General features: G+C 36.6%; 1 protein-coding gene across 1 annotated transcript in view; it reads left to right on the top strand.

Moving 5' to 3' along the window:
- Nucleotides 1-19,354, top strand: part of LOC122804254 (cytosolic phospholipase A2 zeta-like) — a 1,019,603-nt gene that overhangs the window by 182,273 nt on the left and 817,976 nt on the right. Inside the window, exons 6-7 of the mRNA XM_044074015.1 lie at nt 2,260-2,302; nt 17,656-17,719. Coding sequence (XP_043929950.1) covers nt 2,260-2,302; nt 17,656-17,719 — 107 coding nt within the window. The remainder of the gene's footprint in view (nt 1-2,259; nt 2,303-17,655; nt 17,720-19,354) is intronic.

Raw genomic sequence — 19,354 nt, 5'->3', positions numbered from 1 at the left:
AGCTAGTAAAGATGTGCAGCAGGTAAGGGTGATAAAGGATAATGAGGGAAATGTACTCACAAGTGAGAAGAGTGTGTTGAGCAGATGGAAAGAGTACTTTGAGGGGCTGATGAATGAAGAGAATGAGAGGGAGAGAGGGTTGGATGATGTGCAGATAGTGAATCATGAAGTGCAGTGGATTAGCAAGGAGGAAGTAAGTTTAGCTATGAAGAGGATGAAGAACGGAAAGGCTGTTGGTCCAGATGACATACCTGTGGAAGCATGGAGGTGTTTAGGTGAAATGGCAGTGGAGTTTTTAACTAGATTGTTTAATGAAATCTTGGAAAGTGAGAGGATGCCTGAGGAATGGAGAAAAAGTGTTTTGGTACCAATTTTTAAGAATAAGGGTAATGTGCAGAGCTATAGTAACTACAGAGGGATTAAATTGATCAGTCACAGCATGAAGTTATGGGAAAGAGTAGTGGAAGCTAGGTTAAGAAGGGAGGTGATGATTAGTGATCAGCAGTATGGTTTCATGCCGGGGAAAGAGCACTACAGATGCGATGTTTGCTCTGAGAGTGTTGATGGAGAAGTACAGAGAATGTCAGAAGGAGTTGCATTGTGTCTTTGTTGATTTAGAGAAAGCATATGACAGGGTGCCTAGAGAGGAGTTGTGGTATTGTATGAGGAAGTCGGGAGTGTCCGAGAAGTATGTAAGAGTGGTACAGGATATGTATGAGGGTAGTGAGACAACAGTGAGATCTGCGGTGGGAGTGACAGATGTGTTTAAGGCGGAGGTGGGATCACATCAAGGTTCAGCTCTGAGCCCTCTCTTATTTGTAATGGTGATGGACAGGTTGACAGACGAGATCAGACAGGAGTCCCTGTGGACTATGATGTTTGCAGATGACATTGTGATCTGTAGTGAGAGTAGGGAACAGGTGGAGGAGACCCTGGAGAGGTGGGGATATGCTCTAGAGAGAAGAATAATGAAAGTCAGCAGGACTAAGACAGAATATATGTGTGTGACTGAGAGGGAGGATAGAGGAATGGTGAGGATGCAGGGAGTAGAGGTGGCGAAGGTGGATGAGTTTAAATAATTGGGATCAACAGTTCAGAGTAATGGTGAGTGTGGAAGAGAGGTGAAGAAGAGAGTACAGGCAGAATGGAGTGGGTGGAGAAGAGTGTCAGGAGTGATTTGTGACAGACGAGTACCAGTAAGAGTGAAAGGGAAGGTCTACAAGAGGGTAGTGAGACCAGCAATGTTATATGGGTTGGAGACAGTGGCATTGACAAAAAGGCAGTTGTCAGAGCTTGACGTGGCAGAGTTGAAGATGTTAAGATTTGTACTGGGTGTGATGAGGATGGACAGGATTAGGAATAAGTATATTAGAGGGTCAGCCCAGGTTGGAAGGTTTGGAGACAAAGACAGAGAGGCAAGATTACTTTGGTTTGGATATGTGCTGAGGAGGGATGCAGAGTATATTGGGAAATAGATGCTAAGGATGAAGCTGCCAGGTAACAGGAAAAGAGGAAGGCCTAAGATAAGGTTTATGGATGTGGTGAGAGAGGACATGCACGTGGTTGGTGTGACAGAGCAAGATGCAGAGGACAGGAAGAAATGGAAACAGCTGATCTGCTGTGGCGACCCCTGATGGGAGCAGCTGAAAGAAGAAGAAGTAGTCAGCTGTTTTGAAAGGCAGACTAAGAAACTGACAAGGTGATTGCAGATATTGATTTTAGTGGTTTAAGCATGAATACAATCATATATGTGAATTAAAATGTCTGAAATTCTGAAAATGTATCTACTTGTATGAAACATTAATTACAGATATTGATTTTAGTGGTTTAAGCATGAATACAATCATATATGTGAATTAATATGTCTGAAATTCTGAAAATGTATCTACTTGTATGAAACATTTTAAATGCTCACTTTTTTCCAATCTAAGAATTGTAGGTGTTTTTTTCTTCATTCTGGTTGCTGCAAATTTGTAACTTACCCCAGGGTTTTATGACCTTGGAGTTTGTTAAATGGAGTAAAAAAAGGTAAAACACCCTGCAGTTGTGTTTGTGTGGAGTCTTCCTTCCATATGAATTAATATTTTAGGTTTCAGCCCAATCAATTGAAAGGACTCATGGGATCATGGTTGGATGACAAAATGGCCCAATACAATAAATGTACTACATTTGAACTACAACTCACAAATAAAAAACATACAAGTAAATAGATTTACAAGTAATTTTAAAATGCTAATACAATACTTTTCTTCCTTGTAGCAATGAACCCCCTGGAGAAGTTTACAGCAATGGGGTAATTGTGGTAAGTAGGAAACTTGGGAGTTTCTGTTGTTACAGGCAAGTAAAATTATTGTCCCATTTTTGAAACATTGAGTGGATCGGTCTGATCATGTATTGGCAGAGGCTTTGTGTAATTGGATAATGTTAATTAAGTAAAACAAAGTTTAAAAGTGGAGTAAAATACAGAGGCTATGCTTGTTGAAGAACATTATTTATTTTGGCAGTGGTTTTAAATCTGCACTTATTTCAACAATGCTTGTCCCAAATTATGTTTTTGATCATTTTAATGTGTATGAATGGAGAAGCAATATGTATTACAGATTTCAAACTGAGTGTGTAGACAGTGCCAGAACTATAATTATAAGCTGCCTTTTTCTCTCCATTCGTATTTAATGGTTTCTAGTTTGTTATTAAAATTGCCACCTCTAGAGCTTTTAGGCCATGCAGCTTAATAACAAACTAGAAACCATTGAATACAAATGGATTTTATGGCTACAGGTCGACTATGAACCCCGTATTAATTCAGCCATTAGTTTAAAACCAGTTTTGAAGCAGAAACAAAATAAGCTGAAATATATCTTACACTGTGTCAGAATCTGCTTAAATAGTTGTACTAAATTGACTAAATCTGATCTTGTTTGATGTTAGAAGCTAAGCAGGGTTGGGTTAGTAACTGGGTGGGAGAACACCTGAGAATATCAAGTGATGACGTTTTCTAATGCTGAATTTAAAAGAATATGTATTAAATATATATATATATATATATATATATATATATATATATATATATATATATATATATATTCTAAATTTTTTGCTATACTTAATTTTGTGTTCTGTTTGGAGGTTGTGTTTTGTGCTGAAATTTGAATATGGTATTTAAGTAACTGATGTTTTTGGATTGTTAAAAAACACTAATGAAGGCAGAAATCTGGAAAGCTTGGTAAGAGTAAAAGTTTTTACTGGCATTTCTGAGTCTGTAGTGACTGACCTATCCCCATGGGCCATGCCAGAGGTGTTGGGTGATGACTGCTTGCTACTGCCAGAGGTGTTGGGTGATGGCAGTAACATTCTGTAAGTTGCATGAGTATCCTCTCCAAGCTATCAATGAGATATTCAAGCTATAGGTTTACCAAATGTTCCACCAATTCTACTGACTGGGTGACAAATTTGACAAATTGTGCCTCCTGGCACCATTGCTGAAAGGAACAACAGCACTCTCCACTGAAGAATGACCACCAGAGGCCACTGGGGATGCCCTCAGGTTGTCTCCCTACTGTACCCAATTAGGTGGCAGGCCTGAAGGCAGATGGTGTCCTGGAGGCAGAAGGCTGTGACCAATTGCTGAATGGTGACTGATACCTTTCAACTCTTAGCACAAGAAATCTGAACAAAGCCAGAGATAACAGTAAGACAAATAACCAGGATCTGGGACAAAATTTAAATGTTGTTCTTATACACTTAGAAAGTTGCCATAATAACTGCATTAGCATGCATTTTCTGAAGGATTTGAAATCTAAAGCTCAAGTGTCTGTCTAACAACCACCAATTATAATATGTAAAAAGGGTAGCTACAAAAAGAGGGAAAAGAACATACAAAAAAAAAAAAGACATGATAACCACTCGTGCTGGTACCTACTGGTATACTAAACAGCTGCAAGTATGATACTATGCCAGGTATAAGACTGCCTGGGTACATAAACGCATTAGAAAACTTCATCACGTGATATGCTCAGGTGGTCTCCCATCCAATTACTAACCCAACCCTGCTTAGCTTCTAACATCAAACAAGATCAGATACTACTTGTTTAATGTTTACTTACAAAGAGCTTATTTGACAAAAATGTCTTTTTCTGCAAATATTCAGTTTACCCAACCTCCAAAAGGGCTAGTAACCTTTTGTTTAAATGTTAACTCACTAAAAGCTTATTACATAATGTATTATATTTCTGTATTTTTTTTTAATTTAATTGTTCTGTACAAATCTTTGTTATTCTTTTGTAACATGTAATATGTAACTTACAATATTTGGAGCTTTTCTGGCCGGGCTTCCACTGAAAACGGGCTCTTTATGGCGCAGTGGACTTCCCCGGTCATCAAACTTAAATAAATAAAATAAATAAATTAATATCCCTGTTGTATGATGTTCATGCAAGTATTTCAATATACCCCCATGGACAAGGTTGGAAGGAGTCAGGTTGAGTCTATATTTGAGAAAGTTGGATGTAGTGGGCTGTGTGTGTGTGTGTGTGTGTGTGTGTGTGTGTGTGTGTTTGTGTGTGTATGTGTGTAACAATGTGGCCCTGTGGACATCCTGCAAGAGGCATGGTCAAAGATATGCCATGTGGACTTGGACAGTGGTACCACTTATACAAGCCAACATACCTGTGATGCATAGGCAAAGAAGCATTCATTGCCAGTATAAACAGCTATGTAAATGGAGCTTTTTTTTGTTAAACAAGAAACATCTGTATTGAATTATCACTTATGACATAAACAGCCATACATTTACATAAATTAAAATAAATCATATTGACATATTTTCAGTTGCAAGCATTATACATCGATTGTTATCTATACAATCATTGTCAGTCAAAAGTTACATTGCTGTTACTTTTTAGCATCCACTCCAAGAACCACTTACTAAGTTGATTATGGTACTTTCTCTTGACCCGTAGATTATACTGTAGATGCCAGTTACTTAGTCTTCCTGGCTGACAGTTTTCTGCATTCAGAAAATGAAAGAAACCTGTTCTATTTTGTTTCTCTCTGTTAATTGTTTTCTATAGGCTATAAACTGATTATTCTCTGTTATAATTTGTCCTTTCTCTTGACCAGTAAATTACACTGTATATGCCAGTTACTTAGACTTCCTGACTGACAGGTGTCTGCATTCAGTAAATGAAAGAAAAGCTGTTCTACTTTGTACTTCTCTGCTAATTGCTTTGTACTGGCTATAAACTGATTACTCTCTGTTATAATCTGACAAATGGTTAGGAAATTCAACATACATTATTAACTTTAAACCAATAGCAATCGTATCCCCCTTTCCAAAATACTTGAAAAATGTATTAAAAACATTTGATAAACTTTCTCCTGCAGTAAGAACTCCTATCCCCCACACAACATGGCTTTTGTCATTCTCCTATTGCTAACACTGTACTTCTAACCTACATTGATACTGTAAAAAAGCTAGAGATAACGGCAAACTAATCCCCTCTTATTTATTTCTAGGCTTGTCTAAAACTTTTGACATAGTTTGTCACAGCAAACTTCTTCTTCAAATGTTTCCCTTAGGTCTCCATCAGCCCACCCATCTATGGTTCAAAAGTGACATATCTCATAGGTATCAGCCAGTAAAATGGCACTTCACACTCTGTCCATACCTCTGAGTCACCACTTGTGTACCAAAAGGATCTATCCTTGGTCTCCTCCTCTTTAACATTCTCACGAATGCCCTCCACACATCCACACAACAGGCCTCCCTAATAGTACGCAGATGTCTCCATACTCATTTGCACATCTGACAACATGACAATGTGGCACACCTCAAAAAAATTACTCCAGAAGCTTTAACAGAAACTGAAACATGGCTTTGTAACTTAGAACTTATGCTCAACCCTAAAAAAACAGAAAAAAACCCCAAAACAAAACAAAAAAAAATTAACTGTTTCCCCAAATTTCTCTCCCATGGAAAAACAAAATTTAAAGTCTTCTCTCTTGATAATGCAACCATTGAAGTCACTTCTCACAGCAAATTATCAGGAATGAGAGTAGATGATGATCTTAAGTTTGACCTGCATATACAAAATTGCATAAGAAAAACTCATAAAAACTAGGGATGCTTTATAGCATCAAAAACATTCTCACCAAATGCAACTAAAGCTATACTTACCACTACTTATCTCCTCCCCAGACTTCTTTATGGTGCTCCTATCCTTACAAACCTTCAGGCATCACAAAAAAATCAAAACTCGAACAATGCTATAACAAAGTTGCTAAATTTGCAGCAAATACTCCTTCCATAACCTACAACTGTATAGCACTAAAAAGCCTAAATTGGTTAGAACTGCCCCATCAGCTAACACATACACAGCTTCTTACTACCTATAAAATAATCCAGAAACCATCTGCTTGTTCAGCACTATATGACTATGTCCCTAGTTCGTCATTACAATCCAATGACCAAAAACTCCTGTCTGTCCACTAACTTATCATATCTGCTTGGTATTGTCATACCATATTACTAAGGCCTGGAACTCTGTATATCTTTCCATCAGGTCAAACCCCCTCCTACCATCATTCAAAACCATTCTGAAAGACGTCCTAGTGAAAAGCTGACTGTGCTCTTGCTCAACCCTAGGATAAACTCTATCCCTAAATGTAAGCAAATACCTGTTCATAGCCTACATCTCCTTATATTCCCTTCTTCACTCACTTCTTTCATTCCTTATTCTATCAATTTCTGTAACACAACTTTCTCTCTAAATATACCATACACCTGCATTGTTTGTATTATACTAACTTGCCTTTAATTTCTCTATAAACTGGCTAAAATTTATCTGTAAAATCATTGTCATATAAAATGTATCTGTTCTTAACCATTGTTTTCATATTATTATTAATTTGGTGTAATTATTTAAACTGTATTTGTTTTTTGGATTAATCTTAAAGACTGCAAAATTATTATTCTTAAAATATTTTGTAATATATTGAAGATTTTCTCCTCAGGCCTCCACTGAAAATGGGCTCCTCCCCATTCAGACTTTCATGGTAATTAAATGTCATTAAATAAATAAATAAATAAATAAATAAATAAATAAGATAAATAGTTTATTCAATTCCTGCCTTTCCTTAAACTTCGTTCCTCCTCCAAAACATTATTATGCTTGTATTGCTCCCACATTTACTTTTTTTCTGTGTAATTTCCTCCTACCTTTTTCTAAAGATCTCACTTCTAGTTCATTTATCCCTGTTACTACATTCACTACTCCTAGTACAGTTGCTTGAGGCTTTGATTTCCATTTTCTAGTAATTGATTTTTTTGCCAGCCACCAGAATTAAACTCAGCAAGGCCTTATTATATCTAGGCAATTCTGATTCTGTACCACAGCTCAAAAACATTAATTTCATTAGTTACACCAGTTTGCTCACCCAGTTTTTCCAATAGAGTAGTCTGCAAGGAATTTTTTAAGTCTGCCAACTCATTACACTCCCAAAAAATATGTTCACAATTATCTCTTTTTTTCCTATCACACCTCTAACATTTCTAATCTACTTGAGGAAAAACTCTGGAATCTGCTTGGGGTATAAAAACACCTATGCAAACATTTAGAAGTAAAGATCCTAAATCTTCTAGACTTTGTTGTATATTTGAGAGCCATGCATATATCATCCCATTGTTTCTTTGTGAATTGCTTTTCCAATTTCTTCCCCCAGTCCTTTCTAACCTTCTCTAATTCCTATAGTTATCATGCAGTATTTTATATAGCCTACTAATTATTCCTTTCTAACAGCAGCTTCTGTTCTAGAATCTACTAAAAACTGTACTAGTGCAAGACTTTCACTTAAGATCCCAATATACCTTTCTATTTGCTTATACTCTGATGTCAATCATTGATAGGGAAGGCAATCTCTTGTCTGCAGTCCAAATTAATTCTTGGCATCTTCTCTTTCTATTAACTTTCCATATCTAATTATTTGTACCCAATATCTTGGTTTCTTTGCAGGTTTTCTCCAGTAAATTCCAGCCCCTCTTGCCTATTGTCTATACCCCTAATGGCAGTCATCCCTATCAGCAGAATCTCCTTTTCTATTCCCTTGTTGGCTTGCTTCTTAGAATGGTTTCTGCTACTTTATGGATATAATATTCTGTGTGGTTATTGTTATTCTCCTTAAGGAGAAAAATCACAGTCTCCCCCTGTTTCTTGAGCTCCCTCTCATTTCATCAGCACCCTTTTCCATTTTGAATTATAGTTTTTGCTTGTGCTATATATAGGAACCTTAACTGTGTAGCTCTGAAATACCCCTTCAAATCAGGTAATCTCAAACCACCTTGTTATATTGGAAGGATCAACTTATCCCACTTGACTCTTGCCCTCTTCCCCTCCCGGTAAAATTTTTCAGCTATTACTAATCGCTATACACAATGTCTCCTCTGATTGATAAAAATATCCCTGACCTGTGTATAAAACTAAAGGGACTAAAAACATTTTCCCAGCTTGTATCTTTGCTATCCATATCCATAAAATAGGACTTCTAGTTTTGTGAGTTTTTGTATTATCTTTTGTTTAGTCTCCTCCCACATATCCTTAGCTGCCATAACAGAATCCTTATTAATCCATACTCCTAAGTACCTCATTTTATCATGCCCTCATAATTATGGGTATTGCTGAACTAATTTGTGTGTATACATAGTTTACAGCTGTTGCTTTTGTTTTATCTTCATTAATTTTGTATGGCAAAAAAAAACTGTCTCATAATGATACACAACACAAAAATGACCTTTTTCTAGTTATATCAGGTACAAAATAATAACATCTGCAAGTAAAAAAAGGGGAAAGAGAACACCCTTGCCTAGTTCCTCTGCTCAAACACAACTTATCAGAGAGGAACTCCCCAACTTTAATTTTTGCCTCCAATCCCTCATATATCCCCCTAATCAGCCTTATAATTTTATCATGGAATGCAAATGCTTCCATTGTCTTAGTCATAAAATCCTAGCTTACTCTGCCAAATGCTTTCTCTTCATTAAAACCCAACAACAACAGTGGTATTTTTTACATTATCATTCTCTCCAGATCATCATTCCATAAATGTTGTGAAATGTTTGCCTCCTCTCCACAAAACCACATCGATCAATATCTATCAATGTTGGCATTGCATTTGCCATTCCTTTAGCCATTATAGGCATAAACAATTTATAATCATGGTTTGGAATTGAAATTGGTCTATATGAAGCTGGATCTGATGGGTCTTTGCTATCTTTAGGTATTACAGCTGCCAACAATTTCTTTCAGGAAATACTGTTAAACAAAACCTTCTAGATCTTTATCACTTTCTTCCCTCCTAGCTCCCAAACTTCCACAGTAATATCATCTAAACCTGGGAACTTTTTGTACCTTGGCAAATACAATGTAAATTCTCTCCAAATTCCTTCTACTGAATTCATGTCTTCCATACCAAATGTTTTCATGAATTTCTGCAAAAATCTACCCCTTTTGTTATATTTTCCCTTCTAGACCCTTCAGATACATCCTCATTGTTGAAAATCAAATTCCAGTCCCCACCTATAAGTAATATTCCCTGCTGAAAGCTGATTATTTCTCCCAGAATTTTCTTAAACTCCATTGTGGCAGTTGTAGCTGATATATAAATACATGCCATTATAATACTCCTCCCTTGCCAGTAGCCCATTTACTACTACAAATCTGCCATTATTATCTGTTTTCTCTCTTCTTGATATTACTATAAGTACTCTGTTTTTCCTTTGTCCCAGAATTTCCACTGAATGTTGTTGTTGTTTGTCTTTTGGCTTTTTCACGGTAAGGGGTCGCCACAGCGGAACTCTAGTCTGCTAATGATTGGCAGTAGATTTTTACGAAATGCCGAGGTGCCAGCTCGATGCCCAACCTTCAACGAAGGTGCTCCAATTTACGCACGCATGTCTTTCGAATGCTACCCAACCGCGGGGAGGACATGCAGACTCCACACGGAAGGCACTCCCAAGCCAAGCCGAGAATCAAACGGGAGAACCTCTTGATGTGAGGTAACAACGCTACTGCTATACCACCACGGCAGTCCCAAAATTTCCACTGAATGACCATCCTGAAATCCTTGCTTTAAAAAATTTGCATGCCCAGTTCTTTTCAGTTGTGTTTCTAGTACCATGACTATTTGCACTCTGCATTTTTAACATAGTTCACTACTCTTCTTTTTTGTATATATCTGTAAGACCATTTACATTTAAAGATAATATGCAAAGTGTTGTCATTATAAGAAGTTATTTTTCCCACCTGCTATGTGTAACATCTTTTTTAATTGTCTAGTTTCAACTTTTGTGTTACATGCATAATGTATGACAGATTAATCTTTTATACAGTTGTTTTTTGTCATATCCATTTGAGCCTATGTCACATTTAACAAGGTTTTTTGTTTTAACAAATACCCTCAAAAATAAAACAATCCCCTCTGAACACCGTATTAAACTGTTAATTTAAATACAAACACACAAAACTATGTATATCTTCAAATAATTAAGTTTAACCCTCGTAATTGGAACACTTGTCCCAGACTGGCAGTTACACTTGCAGGCTTGAATTGACCTATAATGAAGATTATCCAGGCTAAGATGCATGGTACAACCCGTGCTTCTAATTAACAATAAGTGCTGTCTATTATTGTCTTATATTTATTCCTCAGCCACATGTAGAAAACAACTTGAATGCATTCAGAAAACATTATCTCCTAACCTTTGAAAGAAAGAAGTACTCTGTTTTACTGTCTTTATCAGCTTGTCTGCATAGAAACATGAGAACCTGATACACAGTTGCATTCATCTACAAGCTTCTTATGGTACACTTTGAACATTTATTTGCTGGACGAAAAAATTCATTACATTCGGTGTTCTTTTATTTAATTGTTTCCCCTTAAAACTTATTCAATCAAGCCGAGGGCCTTAATCAGTTATTCCCCTATGCAAAAGTAAGAAAAAACACATCAGTTTTCCTTGTATCATGTTATTTTGTCCAGGTTTTCTTCTCTTTTTACATTGCAGTGCCTACATTTCTTGACACTGAATAAGAAGAAAGAAAGAAAGAAAGAGAGAAAGAAAGAAAAAAAAAAAGAAGGAAAAAGGGGCACATGTTTTCTTTAGTATCCCGATTACACACAAACATAACTGAAAAAGATTTACTTTAAGACATGCAGAATATGTCATATTTTATAAAACAAATACTGTTGAGAACAAAGCTGTTTTACTTACAGTTATCTCTTTTTTTCTTTTTCCCCTCTCATTAAAGTTCTTCCAAACATTAATGACATAAAGTAGGGCATATGCTTTGGAGTCCTCTACAAGTTTATCAGAGTCAAAAAAAGTCTAATATTTCCATGTTTTCTTGTTCTGCATATTTCACAAATACAATTGATGCTTTGTAATCCCACATTTATTCATTAAATTCCAAATTGCTGGCTTTCTTTCTGTTCATCTCCATCTCTGAAATCCAATCTCAGGTTAATTTCCAGCATACTCCTAGTTCTTCTAGTCAACCCCTATGCAATTTTCTGTCTCTCAAGCATTTTCCTTTGGTACATTGTGTGTTTTTTCCCAGTCCTTTGTGGATCAATGTTTAGTTTTTTGATGATTAGGTAATGATCATTATTAGATTGATTTGTTTCTGCTTTGATGAAAGGCTAGGCTTCCGTATATATATATATATATATATATATATATATATATATATATATGTGTGTGTGTGTGTGTGTGTGTGTGTGTGTGTGTGTGTGTGTGTGTGTGTATGTATATATATATATATATATATATATATATATATATATATATATATATATATATATAGATTAACTTCATAATCTCGAAATACTGAAATCTCGAATTTCAGTATCTCGAGACCATGAAGCCCAAAATCCATAAAGCCGAAATCCCAGAAGTGCGAAATTTTAAATCGCGACTACTATACTAAACATACTGCACACACAGACACAAACATACAGCTCCCTACACATACACAAACACAAACACCTACCCAACATACAAGCAAGGGGGGCAACTACTTAAATATACTTAAATATACTAACTCCAAAGTTGCACTACAGAGACAAGCACACAAAAACATCACTACACAAGCTACATTCCCCTCACACACATCACACTAACAAAACACATGGGCACACACTAACTTCTCTCCCCGAAACCCGTGAAACACAAACACTTACCTACACCTACAACCATCCACTCACACACCGCAACACCAGAACCGTTAATTCAAAATCTCCGAACTTTGGGATTTTGAATTTTACGCTTCTGGGGTTCTGCACTTTTGCCTTTTTGGTCTTGGGCTACTGAAATTCAAGATTTCAGTAGTTCGAGATTCTGAAGGGAACATATATGTGTGTATGTATATGTTCCAGTTTTTGTGGTTTTGAGCATAGCTCCACCCCTTTCTAGTTAGCTGCACCCCTTCCCATTGGCCCTACCCATTCAGCTGTCTTCTGCAGCCCCCCCCCGTTTGACTTGAGGTCACCAGCTGCCACTGACCATTACCTTAAACCTTATTAACATCGTTAAGATAAGTTTCAAATATTTGCTAGTAAATCATGTATATATATATATATATATATATATATATATATATATATATATATATACAGTATATATGTATCTATAAGGGGAGAGACAGAGTTAAGTTAATTCAGGGATATGCATCATACTGGTGGCAGCTAGTTCCATGTTGATAAGGAACAAATGGTGAGCAGTCACAAAAATGGTACCCTACCCTACAAGTACCAGAGAGACACACTGTATACTTACTCTCCCAAAACATGAATCATATTCAATTTAGCTATTCTCTCCATATTTTTTTAATATTGTAAACATATATTTATCCATTATTTTCAGATATCTGTTATTATTTTAAGCATTTGTCTGTACTTTGCTTTTTATATTCTTTGTTTTTAATCGCATGTTAGTGTGGTACTGTTTGAATTCATCATGGTCTTGTGATGCCACTTTACTTGAGATTAAGTATTTATTTTATGTTTCTTTTTGGCTGGGGTGGGATTTTCTTGGAGGGGCCTTTTTTTCAAGACCACATCCTTATTTTTTTAGCTAGGGCTTTAGTGTTTATTTTTTTTTTTAATATTAAAGGCTGAAGATGGAGAAGTTTTGTATTTTGGGCCTGAAACTGTATTTATTACTGTTTGTGGTCATGTTGTTGTGCTTGGGAGCTGATTGGTGTGTACTGCAGGTTTATCTGAAACAGGAAATTGCTTTGGAAGAGAAAATTATTGCTATAGGAAGTTTGAGGCATGCTTACAAGATGGACTCTGCAGTTTTCAGATTACTGCAATGTAAATACACAGGAGGCCAAATTCAATAAAGTCTACACTAAGTGTACACTAAGTGTACAAGATATGTATTCAAAAACATTCTTATTACATTTTTTGTGCATTCTGGTCACTCGGAAAGATTACACTAGTGTACATGTAGTCTATTTGTGATAACCTTTATGATTCCCTGTCAGTATTTATAGCTGCAAGAATATCAATAGGAAAACTAAAATTAGGAGGAAAAAGGTGTGAGTTAAGTCTGTGTTGTCTACTCACTCAGAACGGTGTACACTTAGTGTAGGTGTTATTGAATCCTGGGGAGGGATTTTTTTTTCTTTTTTACTGTTTTAATGTGTTTATCCTTTGAATTAGGCGTATTGATTTGGTGTGTAGGAATGTAAATGTATTTACATGTATTTATTGGATTTAACTCTAATTTTGTTTTCTAGATTTTTCCTTTTATTTTATATTTATTGCATCAGTTGAGTTTTGAATGGGCAGTTCCTTCCTGCTTGGATTTCTTTACTTTTTATGTTTCATTTCTTTGGCATGTTTGCTGTGTGGTTTGATGGCCATGATAAGATAATTATGGCCACCATTCTGTGTTACTTTATATAAGGATTTGGTATTTTTTATATTTATCAATAATTTATTGTTCAAATATTTTTTTAATGTAGTATCTGATTGTGTCAGTAGGAGTTCTGGTTTTGAACTTTAAGATGAGTTTCTTTTTCTAGAGGAGTGTTCTGGTTAGATTCCATTTTAGTGTGGTGTTTCCAACTAGTAACATTTGTATACATATACAGATATTCTGCTCTAACATCATATGGTAAAATAAACATATAGTTTACCTGCAGTCAGTGATACATTCCATTAGTATTTCTATAGCCACAACAGGTTCTCCATAGCAAAAACCTACCCAGAATATTTAAAAAAAACTCTGTTCTATAAACTGCTTGTCAAATGAGCCTTACTAGCAGGCTGAGTAGGGTAAACCAGATTTCTGTATGACTAACAGCATCAGGTCATTCTGTGGACTGGGAGACATAATCCCTCTGACATGTCCTGAGTCTGCTCTATGGCTTTTTCTCCAACCGCCATGGCTTTCTCCCATTGGGTTGCACCTGCTGCAGTTCCCATGGGAGGTGCCCAGGGGGCATTCTCACATGGTGCTTTAACTACTTCAGCCATCCTGTCTCAACCTGGAGGAGCAGTGACTGTACTTCTTCCTGGATTCACACTCTTCATTCTGTCACGGAGTGTTTCTTCAGCAGCCGGCTGAAGTAATTTTATTTCTGTCCCTTTCATTTATGATCTTATCCTTTTGGTACCTACCTAAAAGTCATGACTGTAGGTGAGGATGGAGACATAGACTGACTGGTAAATTGAAAATTTTGTCCTGTAACTCAGCTCCCTCACTTCACCACCACAGTCTGGTATACTGCCTATAGTGTTGCTGCTAAATACACTTGTTGGTTAATTTACTGCTCCACTCTAACTTCATTTGGAAACAATATTCTAAGATATTTGTCACCCAACATGTGGAGAACAATTCAGTGTTTTTGGAGAGACCCATGGCCTCTGATTTGGAAGTGATGATTTCATCCCAGACACTTCACATTCAGCAGTAAATCATATCACTCCAGCACACTCTAGGGATCAGTCTCTTGATATTAAGAGGACACTATTATCTGCTAACAACAAGGCAGCTCTCATTTCCCAAAGAGCAAACTCTGCAGGCCTTATCTGTATCTTGACATCTTTTATTGAAAAATCATAAACAATAGGGAAGACAACACTCTTGCTTGATAGAGTATTTCACATGCCTTGAACATATTCAAGTTAGTGAAGAGAATGTGGACACACCTCTTAGTCCTGAAATACAGGCACTGAACGCATGCAACACTGGACTGGGAACCCAACATCTAGTAATATTTCACAGAAAACATTCCATGGTACACAGTCATATGCTTTAACCAAAGTCACAAAAGACACTTAGGCAGAAATGTCAGACTCCCATGACCCTTCCAATATCTTTTAAGGAAAAAGATCCATATTCCTTGGCCAGAAAGGAATCAGAATTGTCCATCCTGAATCAGATGCTGTGATATTGGATACACTGTTCTTTCCAGCATCTTTGCCTCACAGAGAATGAGGAATTTTATACTCCATAACTGGAAAACACCCTCCTGTTCGTCGTTTTGAAAATGGAGACCACTATCCCAGTTTGTGACCTGACATTCCATGCAATATTGAAAAGATGTCTTAACCATGACAACTCAACAATATCATAAGCTTTCAGCATTACCAAACAGATATTATTCATTCTTGCAGCCTTGCCACAGCAGAGCTATATAATATCTGTACTGACTTCAGCTATTGAAATGGACCCATTACCACCATCTGCTTCTGGCACTGACTCCTCAAAAGATAGCATATCAAATTCAGAAGTTCCTCAAAGTGGTCCTTTCACAACTCCAGAAGCATTTCCCAGTCAATGTTTTTCAACCCTTGTTGAGAACAGGCTGGGTAGTATCCTACCACCCCTTCCTGAGTCAAAGGATCATGTGCCAGAACCACTTTAATTTGCCTAAAATTAATTTTACATATTTTTGACAAAGCCCTCCCACACCCAGGCCTTTGCTTTGGTTACTGCTGTTAACTGCATGCATTTTGGCTGATACCTATGACTGAAATCTTGTGGGCCCCCCACTTTCACTTTATTTGTAAGTATGCATATTAGCCACTAAGGGTAAGGATAGGATAGAAAACAAGAGACACCTTTATGGCTGTTTGGAAAATGGCTATGTTTACAACTTGCTGTCACACCATTTATGAAGAATAAATGGGTTTGTCATGCACAGAGACTAGGTGGTCAGCTGGAATAGGGTATGGAGAAAAAGTACTACAAATTAAAAAAATTGCTAAAAAAACAGTAACAGACCCATAGACACAGTCTATCAAAACAATAAAATCATATATAAAAAAATCAGCAGAAACAAACCCAGAGGTCTGCAGGATGGGTGTTATATGCAAATAATTGACCATATAGAAGCAGAAACTTTCCACCTGTGTCATTGAACCTTATAGTACTCCTACATAGTAACTATTTTCAAGTAATATCCATAAATTCAAGAACTATTGCTTACTTACAACTGTTTCCTTGTTGTGATAAAAAGTATTCCCAATAGATTTAAATTCTCATTAAGGAAAAAAAATCTCACATTTTTGCTAACAGTAGTGTACCTGAGCCCTAGACTGTCATGAAGATATTTGCTGTTGAGTTGACAGAATATTGTAAGAGCAACCTTCTACAATGACTGGTGTGATTTGGGTACAAGGGTTTCATCCTCATTAGCAGACAAAGCCAGCCATGGTAAAACCTGCATTACCCATACACAAATACAATATATAGTGCTGCCATACAAAGACATTACTTTAAAATGGAATGTCCTTCCTTTTTAAAATGCTGCAATTTTGTTATAGGGCTTCATTTCTTTTCTGTTTCTTGCTGGAGTGTCCAGGGATAACTTTAGCAATGCACTGTGCATGCATATGATAAGGCTTACATTTTACATCAGTTTAATGCCACTGATACCCCTTTGTTTTTTCAGGGAGGGACACAGATTCCTGATGGATTATGAAAGTGAGGATGCTTGTATACTAATTAAAATTATTGGATTTACTGCTGCTTACTTACACTGAAAATGATGGGATTTTTTTAAAATCTGTATATACTAACACTGGACAGCACATTGGTAGGAGGAAAAAGGAGAAAGTTCCTAATCCCCTCTGTTACATCATCTTGCTATGTACCAATGCTATTTGTTGATGAATTGGGTAATTCGTTAAAGGTCCTTCACCATATTCCTGCTGGCCAGGTAGTGATTGACAAGCCATCTGATATATGATATGTATGAAATAGACTCAGAAAATGGTGCAATTTGACATGCTAACAGGAGTGTGAAAATATGTTCAATGTACAACTAAAAAACAATCCCCCCAAGTTATCACAAAATAAAAAGTGCATCAACATCTAGAATATGTGCTTAACAGATATCAGAATATAGTTAGATTTGTGAGGCACTGATCCATTGAGCTCAGGCCGTATAAAACAGTTGGTGTACAGTAATAGCTGTTCAGTGCATTACACAATGTGTTATGTAGCTATACCTGTGTGTGTGTGTGTGTGTGTGTGTGTGTGTGTGTGTGTGTGTGTGTGTGTGTGTGTCTGTGTGTGCACGCGCATATATAAAATCTTAACATTTCCCATTTAATTTTTCTTGATGAACTTCTTATGATTTCATTTAGACTCGCCAGTGTGTTTTCGTTGAAGGCAGATTCAAAAAAGAACATACATTTCAATGGCTAAATGGTAGGTGGTACACATTTCCATTTTTATCTCTTTAATAATTATCTTGTATTTCTTTAGCTTAAAGGAGAACCGCACTCACAGACTGAAAAATCATGTTTATTTCATAATATCTTGATGTTTGCTACATTTTAACATATCTTTTAGACTCTATATATTTATATATTTTTAAATGTAATTCCAGTGTCTGCTCACATGGAGTCCAGCATCTTGATTTTCTACCTCTAGGTAGATCACAATGCAGTGTTTGGCTTTAAAATATTACATCATAGCCGCTATACCCCTGAGTATGCATTGACTTTACATGTCTTTTCACATATACCCTCCTTTCTTTTAGTCAATCAGGTTTAATTACCATTTCTTGCTTTACAATGACTATTTAAAAGACAAACAGGAATAATCACACAGAACAGTGTTCGCAGTGCCTGTTACTACTTTGAACTGGGTCTTCTGCTGTGAGCTATCAATCACAGAAGCAAACGGCTCAAATGACTTTTGCCACTTTGATAGATACGAAGTGGAGGTGTTTAGTGGGAAGGGTGATGAGTTTAAGAACTGGAATTCAGCATAGAAAAAGAATGAAAACTGAATACTTTAATAAGAAAAAGAAGTAACAGGTACTGAGAATACTGTGCTGTGTGATTATCCCTGTTTGTTTTTTGAATAGTCATTGAAAAGCAAGAAATGGTAATTAAACCTGACTGACTAAAAGAAAGCAGGGTATATGCGAAGACTCAAACCTAATGGACTTGCTGCATATCTGTAAATCAAATGGGACTAGGGCTACCCGTTCCAGGGACCTAAATATGGCCTGCGACTTAAATAGGACATGCTGGAGGGACAGATTTATCTCCCAGTGACTGCAGCATCTTTGGAACAGGCTACCAATTAACGTGAAACAGAGCACCTCTATGACACTGTTCAAGAGGAATCTGGATGAATGGATGGGGCAACATAAATTCTTACCAGGGATAGAGCCCACAACACTCCTAGACATGGGCAGTCATCACTAAATGCAGTCTTGGGTATTGACTAACATTTCTATTTCATTACATTGGGATGAAATGACTAGGCTTAAAATGACCTCCTGGTTGATAGCCTAGTAATCTCCTATGATCCTATTATAAAAAAAAAATGTTAACAGATATCTTGATTCTTTCGACTGTTACACATTTTAGCAAAAATCATATAATTTTCATTAAAATACAAATAGGTTTCTAGTTTTGTAAATCCTGAATGCTCACTTAGGTTTATAGGTTCATTAGTAAGTAGTAGGCTAGCTGCCCTTTCGGGCTGTTTTAAACCTAACTAGTTTCTCTTTTGGTGCTTGAATTAACCTCTCCCATTTAGTGTTACATTGGTCTTAACTATCCCATGGTCAATGATTATATATTACCCCTAGTGACAAAAACTGTGATCATACCATAGATAATTTGAGGGGACCTGTGCATGGAGTAAAGAATTTAGGAGCTGCCTCTGTCTATTAGTAGTGAAAAGGATTTTCATGGGGTACATTTCTTGTTTTCTATCCATAAATCCAAGCTGCCCTTGAATTTGGACAAGGGTGGGCTTTTTTTAAAATGGATGCGGAGTCTGTTTCATAGCAGTGCTATCCTCTTCAGGATAAACCTGTCCCTC

The sequence above is a fragment of the Protopterus annectens genome, chromosome 6.part0 (genome assembly GCF_019279795.1).
Source record: "Protopterus annectens isolate FY-2018-M chromosome 6.part0, PAN1.0, whole genome shotgun sequence".
Taxonomy (NCBI): domain Eukaryota; kingdom Metazoa; phylum Chordata; order Ceratodontiformes; family Protopteridae; genus Protopterus; species Protopterus annectens.
The sequence above is the reverse complement of the archived record's forward strand: the minus strand, read 5'-3'. Positions and strand labels throughout refer to the sequence as shown.